The 9,362-nt window shown below is 40.2% G+C and overlaps 1 protein-coding gene across 2 annotated transcripts; it reads right to left on the reverse strand.

Annotated features, from left to right (window-relative positions):
• Nucleotides 1-222: 222 nt before the first annotated feature.
• vdac1 (voltage-dependent anion channel 1) lies at nucleotides 223-9,162 on the reverse strand. Of its 2 annotated transcripts, none has more exons than XM_085421102.1 (9): nucleotides 9,073-9,162; nucleotides 6,692-6,761; nucleotides 5,093-5,142; nucleotides 4,596-4,748; nucleotides 4,336-4,388; nucleotides 3,652-3,879; nucleotides 2,672-2,822; nucleotides 1,562-1,619; nucleotides 223-1,328 (listed from the first exon to the last, which is right to left on the reverse strand). In XM_085421102.1, the coding sequence occupies exons 2-9, from the start codon at nucleotides 6,756-6,758 to the stop codon at nucleotides 1,237-1,239; spliced, it is 852 nt and encodes a 283-aa protein (XP_085277228.1). In that variant the 5' UTR covers nucleotides 6,759-6,761; nucleotides 9,073-9,162; the 3' UTR covers nucleotides 223-1,236. The 2 variants fall into 2 exon arrangements, with proteins under 2 accessions (XP_085277228.1, XP_085277229.1); XM_085421103.1 differs by lacking the exon at nucleotides 9,073-9,162 and adding an exon at nucleotides 9,026-9,050.
• Nucleotides 9,163-9,362: the final 200 nt, after the last annotated feature.

Raw genomic sequence — 9,362 nt, forward strand, 5'->3', positions numbered from 1 at the left:
CAGAAGGTTTATGTGGAAGATGTTAGATCTTTGTAACTCTCCACTTCATAAACCAAACATTTATCAGTAACAATGAGTCATGTGCTCCCATCCAAATCATTTTCAGCTGTAAAAATAAATTACCCACCTGTCTGTTCAAGAGTGTTTTCATGTGGGCAGACATTATGATCACACAAGTTATGGTCATGCGACAAAAGACAGGAGAACAAATACGCTCAGAAACCGGTTCAAGATGTTCTTTATTTAGTTCAGGGAATGACAATACTGCCAAGTACACTAAGCATGATTCCCATAATCATTTGTGGAAGACTACAATTTCCTGGCCATCATTCTTCTTCAAAAGAAGCACTCTAGCTCTCACCCAGAGAAGTTCGGCTGTGTGCGTGATGGGTTGCATCCTGTTTGCTCGACCAGGAAGAATTGACAAGTCTTTTCCCTTCCTAAGACTTCAGGTGCATTAAACTATGTAAGACCATCAATAAAATAACATTATTTCTGCTATTTGTAACAAAAGACATGATTCACACCAAATGCACAGACACAAAAAGACAAGTGAGACAAAAACACAGAATGTACACGTCGGGTTGTAGTGTCTCTTTGAGCTACTCACAGCTGCTTACGCCAGGGACAACTAACCCTTCCCATTGTACAATATATCAAGACAGATACTAGGGCTCTCCAGTGCCAACGTGCTTAAATAAAAATGAATTCATCACTACGCCTTTTGAGTGAGGAGCGCTTGCTGGTGCTATTCAACAGCACCATTGGTGGCCACTACTAAACTGCAGAGACTAACTGTGCTGAGCCCTTTTTGCATTTCGGGCTGATCTATTTTGATTCCCTTTTCACTGCATTGGAAAGCAGAGACACAAATTAAAGCATTATGCACGAATGTTGTGAAATGAACGAAAAAAAGTGAGGCCAACTTGAATGTACTCAAGGCTATTTTTCCCTTGCAAGCTACACAATTCAAGATAAAACCTTCTGTTCAACAGTTCTAATTTTGTTCTAAAGTGGGCTCTTTCATTTCAAAATATAATGTTCCCAGAAATGGTCCATAAAAAGTGGTAAATTGGCGCAAGAACAATTTGACCTTTATGCTGTCTTGCTTCCAGCTATACAACATCTTTAGGGGACACAGGGATTTGTGAAGGAGAGCTAATCAATAAAGGATCTTTTTGGTGGGGGATGCATGTGTGTTTTGAGGACTGGAAGGATTTTTTTCCCCCCATCCTTCTATGCCTGGAATTCAAGACCAAGACCAAGCTTGTGACCGCCAGCGTTGATGTTTTTGCCATCAAGGAGAGCAGAAAGTGTCAGCTTGATACCTAGGAAAACACATAAGCCACAAATACATTAACACTTTAAACATTACAAGGGTTGCTGAGTGAACTCATTCATTCACAGCTCGTGGACACACACTTCAGATGTTTTCCATCCAATATTCGTGCAAGTGAATGTGCACTTCCCCTGATGAAACCTAATATAATAACTGAACTGTCTTTGTGAACAGAGTCAGGTCTATTTAAGCACACCTAACGTCTGCAGAGACTTCACTCACCTGGCTTCAGAGTCTGAGTGTAGCCCAGGCCCACAAGGCTGGAGTTATTCACCTTAGCCTGTGAGGGAACCACAGATCAATATTATACATAGAAGATGAACACAGAACTTCACATTACAATGTGGTTTTTTTTTACTCACTAAACAAAGAAGTTAATAGCCCTAAAAAAAAGCAACAGTACAGTAAAAACAGCTTCTCTTCAGCAGGTTTTTGTGTCTATAATGCACAGGGGCGTTCATGAAAATGAAAACCGTAAATTGTATTTACGCATTATGTCTGTAAAATACCAACTAGCCACATGGGTTGGAAATGAGCAGTAGTTATAAACTCTCTTAGAAACGCAACATTTACCCAGTTAAAAGATTAAAATGTTTATGAGTGGCACTGTCATTAAAATAGAAGCTGAAATAATGCAGATAAGTACACTAACAAACAGTCAGATTAAGTATCTCTGCTTCGAGTGGGAATTCCAGCTTTTATAAGGAAATAAACATCTGTTACAGTCAAGCTGTTGCCCAAAAGAAGTCAGACAAAACTGATTAAGATGATCAGCGCCAGGTACATTAGTTTGAAATATGGTGTCTGTGGCACCGTTCCCATGCCAGTGCACTTTGCATTGATGATGCATTTCAGGTCAGGTAGGAATGGTTGGTTTGTCTTAATGGAAGAGAAAGGGTGAGCAACAGTGAATGGGAATAGTGTTGGGAGAAAAAACATAAAAAATAAAAAAAAACAAGGAAGCATTCAAAAAGAGTATCTGATGCTCAGAGTAAAAGAAAGTCGGTGACTACAGAACACAATCGATAGCAAAGACATACAGTGATTGTGTAATTTTCACTGCCAGAAGGGGGAGACATAAGACCTGAATTGTGGCATTAACGATTAAATTAGTCCAAACCTTCACTTGCAGACACTCCTCCTCTTTAGCATGAGTGCATTTCTTTAAGACCATGCACCTGCACTGCATGACACAGTGCATTTTCTAATATATATATACCTGCATTACCAGATCCCTATCAAACGGTCGACAATACACCTGTCTAACAGTGCAGCAATAAAGTAACCCTGGCACAGAAGGATCTAAGTCACTTCAGTTTACACATTACTCACAGAGAAGGATGCGTCGGGATCAATCTGATACTTGGCAGCGATGCCAAAGCGGGTATTGCTGTTTCCAGCAGTCCAGGCCAGGTTGACGGCCGTCTCCAGCTTGTCATTCACCTTCTGGTAGATGGAACCACCAAACTCGGTACCATCGTTTCTAAGGAAAAAGATATTTGCAATATATTTAATGCTGCTACACAGAGGTGACATTAAATTATGAGTTTGTGTTTCATAAACTTCTTGCATGTCAAAGACATCCACAGTTGAGTGAACTGTGACTGGTGTAAAGCCTATACTATACTTTGTCTGACTTCATATTAACCACTTTACAAGCAGACTCAGACAGGCTCGGTCAGAGGCACAGCAGGAACCATGACTAACACCGTGCCCTGTCCCTCCCTCTTGCTCACCGTCTGACACCACTTCGTGCTACATTTTCACTGAAGCCTGCCAAACACTCACTCCATCTCACTTGCAAGGTAGTAAATCCCATCACCTGTGTATAAAAATAACCGCAAGGCACCTGGGTGTCAGGCAAAGTGCCAAACAGCCAACAAGTCAATCATCCAGACAAGGACAAAAAAAGAGGGCTTTGGAAGTTCTTGTCTAGCCATGCACTGGTCTGGAGTCACTAATAACTTAAACGTTTAGCCTTTGACTTACAATGTCCATTACAACAGGACAGAAGCATTCACCTAACGTCCGAGTGTTTTATCCACGAAGACTCAAATAAAATCCCACACATACACACAGCATGCCTGCACAGTAAGCTTGTATACTGCTTGATGCCAATTCAGGAATGTTTCAGTGTGGCTTGTTCATCAGACACATCATTATTCCAGTAATATTTTACTCCTTATATTTTAAATGTGAATTTCTATTAAATAAATCAAATCAACAGCAACGTAGCTGCAATAACACAAGCTTCATAAGATTACTAAAACTGCACACAGATGAGGCGAGGAGGCCATATCAGCATCTCTTACACATTCGTGTGGAGCTGGAACTCATTAGTCTTGTATCCAACTGCGAAGTTGCTCTGGGTAATCCTGTTCCTGCCAGCCTCAAAGGTCATCTGGTAGCCAGCCAACCAGCCCTCGTAGCCCACCACTGCTGCGCCGTGGATGGCTGTGCCGTTGATGTCGTAGTTAACGTCACAGCCAACATTGATGTGTTCGCACTTGTAGCCCGTCTTGAGCTTTCCGCCCTTTTTGCTGCCAGGAGATTGCAGGGGAAAAAAATACAGGTTGACATTGTTGTCTCACAGCATGAAACATAAAACTGGTTTATCACAAACCAGGTGAACTAGTGCTTTTTACAACATGTCCCTTATTAAATTATTGTAGCTGAGTAGACTGCACCATCACAGGCACTCCTGCAGAAATTCAACATGCCAGTTGCAGTTTACTTATGCAGTGCCCCATGATACTGACATTTCTTTTTGCCCTTTTACTTCCCATCAACCTCTTTTATTGTTGCAAATTAAAATGCATCAATCAGCTGGGCACCCATACATGAGGCTGTGGATGTTTGTTTTCATATGATAGACATTACATATATTAATTCACTGATTGTACAGTTGGCATTCCTGCAATGTAGTTTTTGCATCCATTTGCTTTAAGCTTTACTACAGCAAAAAAGCCAACAAACAAAAATGCAGCTGTTCTTACCCGGTGTTTGGCGAGAAGGAGGAATCCAATGTAAGTTTCAGGCCCTTAGCCAACTGTGAAAAAGGCAAGAATGACATTTAAAAGAATGACAGGAAGAAAAATAAACAAAAAGCGCTATGGTGTAAAAGCATCTTAAATCGCACATCTTGAAATTTTGGTCTATAAGCTTTTAGCCTCAATTTTAATGATTGATTATAAATCACAGATTCTTTTGCCAGCAGAAATCTATATCTCATTCTTGTGCCATCACAGCACATCACCTGATCCTCGATGGTGATCTCAGTCCCCAGAGTGTTGTCCGTGTTCCACTTCTCTGTGAAGGTCAGTCCGTGCTCTGCCCACTTGTATTTGGTTTCCAAAGATCCAGCTACCTTGCTGGTCTCGGTGTTGGCAGAGCCAGTGCTGGTGAACTCCTGCAGATGATAGATGACACCCACAACTCTGTTAATGTGGAACACCAAAACTAATACTAGTAAAATCTATCAATAAAATGCTTTTCTATGGTCCAGGTCCAAACTATATTTGCAGTGATAGCACTCTGGATAAGAAACTAGATCCAAAAATGCTGAAGGTGCATGAACAAGGTCAAAAAATCCATTTCCCTTAACTCGGAGGTAAGATGTCAATGAATCCTAGCAACATTTTAAAGATCAGATAATGAGCTACTTAACAGCCAGGATGGTCTTAAGCTATGATAGTACTGCTGCGGCATCAACTGGCAGCCCTGCTAATCTGATAATGACCAATGACGACTTACCAGTCCATTCTCAGACTTTGTTTTCAAGTCCAGCTTTATGAGCCCGAAGCCTGAAACAGAAAATGGTTCAAAAGATCAACAGTATGTACAACAATGTAACTATACCACCATATGGAGAAAAAAAACAACACTCTGAAACAGTCTTGCTTATGGAACAACTTTCTTAAAGATTTACAAGCATCTCAGGATAAGAACTGCTTTAATTACTATACTATTAGTGGTACTCAAGCAAAATTTTGACTAATAATTATTTAAAGAGTGTTTTCTGAAAATTCAGTACACATTAAATCAAGATATTGATTCTGGTCTGTGAAATACCCATTCATTAGCCACCAGAGTACTTTTTAAGTGATTTATATGCCACTGACTTAACGTGCATTGATTTGATGTCAATCTTCTAAAAGCATTAGTTGCTGTTAGTTATGAATAATAGCCAGAAGGTGGGCCGCACTGACCCAATTCATGGCACTGTTTGGCATTACAGCTGTCAGTTGATTCACCAGCCATACTCAACATAACGTAACTTAAATTCTCGACTGATTTTGCAGTCCACCTTCACTGAAACGGCAACATATACAGGGGTTAAAGTCCTCGAGACTATCCTTTTTTTTAAGTTTATGGGACCGGTAAAAACTTACGACACACTTAAAAGCAACACATAAAATATTATAACACTCAAAATAACTAAGATGGGTTTTATTTACACAGACAGCCGGTTTAAAAAAAATCATTGACCAGTCAGTCTCACTTGCCAGGAAAAAAAGGGAGGCTTTTTTCTTAAACCAAACACTTGAGCCTGCTTTTTTTTTATTATCCATTTACAATCAATGTTATATTTGCATTAATTCAGTATTGATGCCACATACAAATCAGTAGCTTCAAGAACTGTGAATTCCCCAGATTCTCAACGGACATCGTTTGGCAATGATCCGAGAATAGCAGCATATTTACACAAATGCAATCCAAGGACATCCAGTTTAACTGTAGGCCCAGTGTGCAACATGTGTTCCTCTACTGGTAAGCTATACACAGGACTGTGACTGGTTTGAATCAATCACTTTCATTTGATATTGCATTGTGTGCAGTGGCTGGATTTTGCGCAATCTCTGAGGGGAAGTGTTTTATCATAGCTTCCAAGAAATCTTCTCATTTATTCAGAGAACAAAATTAATTGTTCAGTGCAAAAAACCATCAAAATATTCTTCCAGTGACAGAAGATTTACACAATAACAGTTTAATAAATGATTATTAAGTAAAAGTGAAAATAAAATGAACTCCAAATCACCTTTTTAATGCAAAACACAGAAAAAAAACCTCAAAATCAGAAGGTAACATGCATTAAAAATCCTCAACTTCAATTTTTTAAAACATGGTTTTCCAGGCTTCTTCACCTCCACCAAAGTACCAGTACTTAATATTTGTTGTACCTATATGCAACCACTTCAGTTATGCAGTATCATGATGACCCAAAGGAGGTTTCCAGATGTCTTTTGAGGCACAGCATTCACTTGTCAGAGATTTATTGAGATTCAAACCCTTTTCCTTCCAAGTAGACTACACTAAAAGCTTATGAATAAAGTGATGCTCAGTGGTGCTTACCGTATCCTTTGGTAAAAACATCCCTGGCAGACTTTCCAAGGTCAGCATAGGTGGGAGGTACAGCCATTATCTGAAATGAGAAAACAGGATTGTCAACAAAGGCAGAAAAAAGTGCAACTACCTCTTTAAATATCTTTTTTAATTTAAACTCTCTTTCCGCCCCCAACCCCTTGAGTACTGCAGCTTTAAAACAGGTAGAGCTCGAAATGGCAACACTGCAGCAGAAGAACAATCATATAGATGTGATGCATTGTTGTCTTACATGCACTACATTCCTTTAAACATGCACACTTCAGAGCAAACTGGTCAGCTAGGATGCAACTGCCACATTAACAATAATAACCTTTTCATTTCCTCTAATGGACATATTTAAAGTTTATATTGTATGAATGCTTCTGTGGATTCTTTCAGTCACTCTGCTTGAAACTACTTCAAATTTAAGGTCAAATTTGGGATATTCTGACACTTAAGCTAGCAGATTTTCTAAATTAAATTTTAAGTTTTTAAAATGGAATAAGGCAACTTAAAAAGCGAGAGCGAGAACAAAGAGGGCTCAGACTGAAATGCAAAGTGACCCCTTTGATAACCGTCTAGACTGCCTACTCTCATGCATGTGAGTGACTGACTGTCCTTCATTTTCATGAAGTGCCTGTTGTGCAAAGCATGGGGTCTATTTCGTCATTAGAACAGATTCACGTACAATCATAAATAGCTGCACGGGTACTTGATAACACACATGTTAATATTGATAGTAGATAGAAATGTTGGCCAGGTGAAAAGCAACTCTAGCTCACGCAATTTCTTAGTTAAAATTTAATATTAATAACAATAACAATAATAATAAAGGAGCAGTGAGTACCAGTGCAATAAAGCTGGTCTGTATTATATAAGAATATAAACTCTGAACTGTAACACTACATCACTCCTTCGTTTCAACCTTTCTGATCCGTTGTTTCCCTCAGGCTTGGTACTTAATGAGCAGCCTCACCCTTCATCAACAACTGCACCTTCATACCAGTTATAACACATGTTAGAAAAACACTATATGAACATGCTTTTTCTATCTGTTTAGCCCAAACATGTTCCCCTCCATCTCAAAGGCTCAGATTTCCCTAATAAAGACTGGTACATCAGCCCATATACATGTATCCCTAGCATGTTCTCACTATTAAATCATCTCTAAAGCCAGCCACCCGGGTGTTCAGTGGAAGCACCTGGAGCAGGAATATCATATTAATGTCAATTGGACATTTACGAATAGTTAAGTTATTTACTGGCCCCAAGCTTGGATTACCAACTGAACGAGAGCCCAGCCCATGGATCTATTTCTCTACTTACAGAAAACCATACTAAAGCAGAGAATCAATGACTCAGACTGCTATTAACTACTAAAGTGATTAACTTGGATTTCCAGCACTAGTATACCCAGTAGTTTCTGTGTGTAGTGTGGAAATTATGACACTGACAAGTACAGTCCCAGACACACTTTTTTTTTTTTTTTTGCCCAGGGTCCCTCATGGAGTTGATTCTGCCAATGATTACAGCACAAACACAGCTTGTGAGTAGTTATGTAGTTATGGCTTCCACGCGTGTCTACGAGCAACAATGGCAGAGGCCGTAGAGGACATGGAGGTAGGACAAACCCGCACGTAGGAGAGCTTACCGAGCTCTCTTATAAATACGTCAAGTGGGAAACTAAATCATTTTAGGCTAATATATAAGACAAACAGTTCAAGAATAAAAACGCGCAGATTTCATAATATTAGCATGAGGAGGATCATTCATTAAATGTCACACTTCCTTTATGAGTGCCCTTCAGGACCTCCTAAGTCACTGTCTACGTTAGAAAAGAAGACATCAGTAAAGACATGAATCAAATCAATTTGAAATCTCTAGTCTTCTACTAGAGTCACCACCAGCAGTGGCCTCCTGGACTATAAAAAAAGAGGTTGTAAAGGAAAAGCAGAGAGGAGAGCATCTCCCTGCCCTCGCCTGCTAATCGATTAGCATTAGCTTGCTAACAAGGTGGGCAGCGGGCAAGGTGAGCTATATTAAAGCAGGGTTATCAGTCAGGAAGCTCACAGCCTGCCAAATTGGCTTAATTACCTAAATGAAAAATACTTCATTAACTCTGCTGACTGTGAGTCTCCTGCGAAATGCCAAATGACCGCACCGCGAGACATTAGCAAGTAAGCTAAAAGGAGCAGGCCTAGCATCTCTCCTGAACTTCGACCTGCATCCAGCTCCGGTTAAAAGGATGGATGAGGCGGACAGTCCCCTGGTCTCTGGTATAAGAATCCACAGACAGACAGCATCATCGCTTCTGTGAAATACCTCAAAGGAAGGTTGTCCTCGGGTTCAGAAGAAGAAACATAACGTACCTCAGTGTGTTGCAGTACTAGCCGAGAAGGAGCCTGTCCACCGCACGAAGGGAGGAGAGAGAGAAGGGAGGTGGTGCGGCGTCACGTACGTAGGAGACACGTAAGCAGCAGCAGCAACAGCCCGTCAGAGCCAAAGATACAACACAGTCACACAGCAAGATGGTGCTCACTAGAGTTGTGCAGTAGTGGGGAAAGTGTAGCTGGAGACTCCCTCAAAGTTCACGCATAGCCTTATTTTTCATTAGGTACATTTATTCAAGTAGGGGACAATAAATTATTATTCTAAGCCG

The sequence above is a fragment of the Rhamphochromis longiceps genome, linkage group LG10, assembly GCF_057381845.1.
Source record: "Rhamphochromis longiceps isolate RC_006_pf linkage group LG10, R_longiceps_female_GT1.1, whole genome shotgun sequence".
In the NCBI taxonomy this organism is placed as follows: domain Eukaryota; kingdom Metazoa; phylum Chordata; class Actinopteri; order Cichliformes; family Cichlidae; genus Rhamphochromis; species Rhamphochromis longiceps.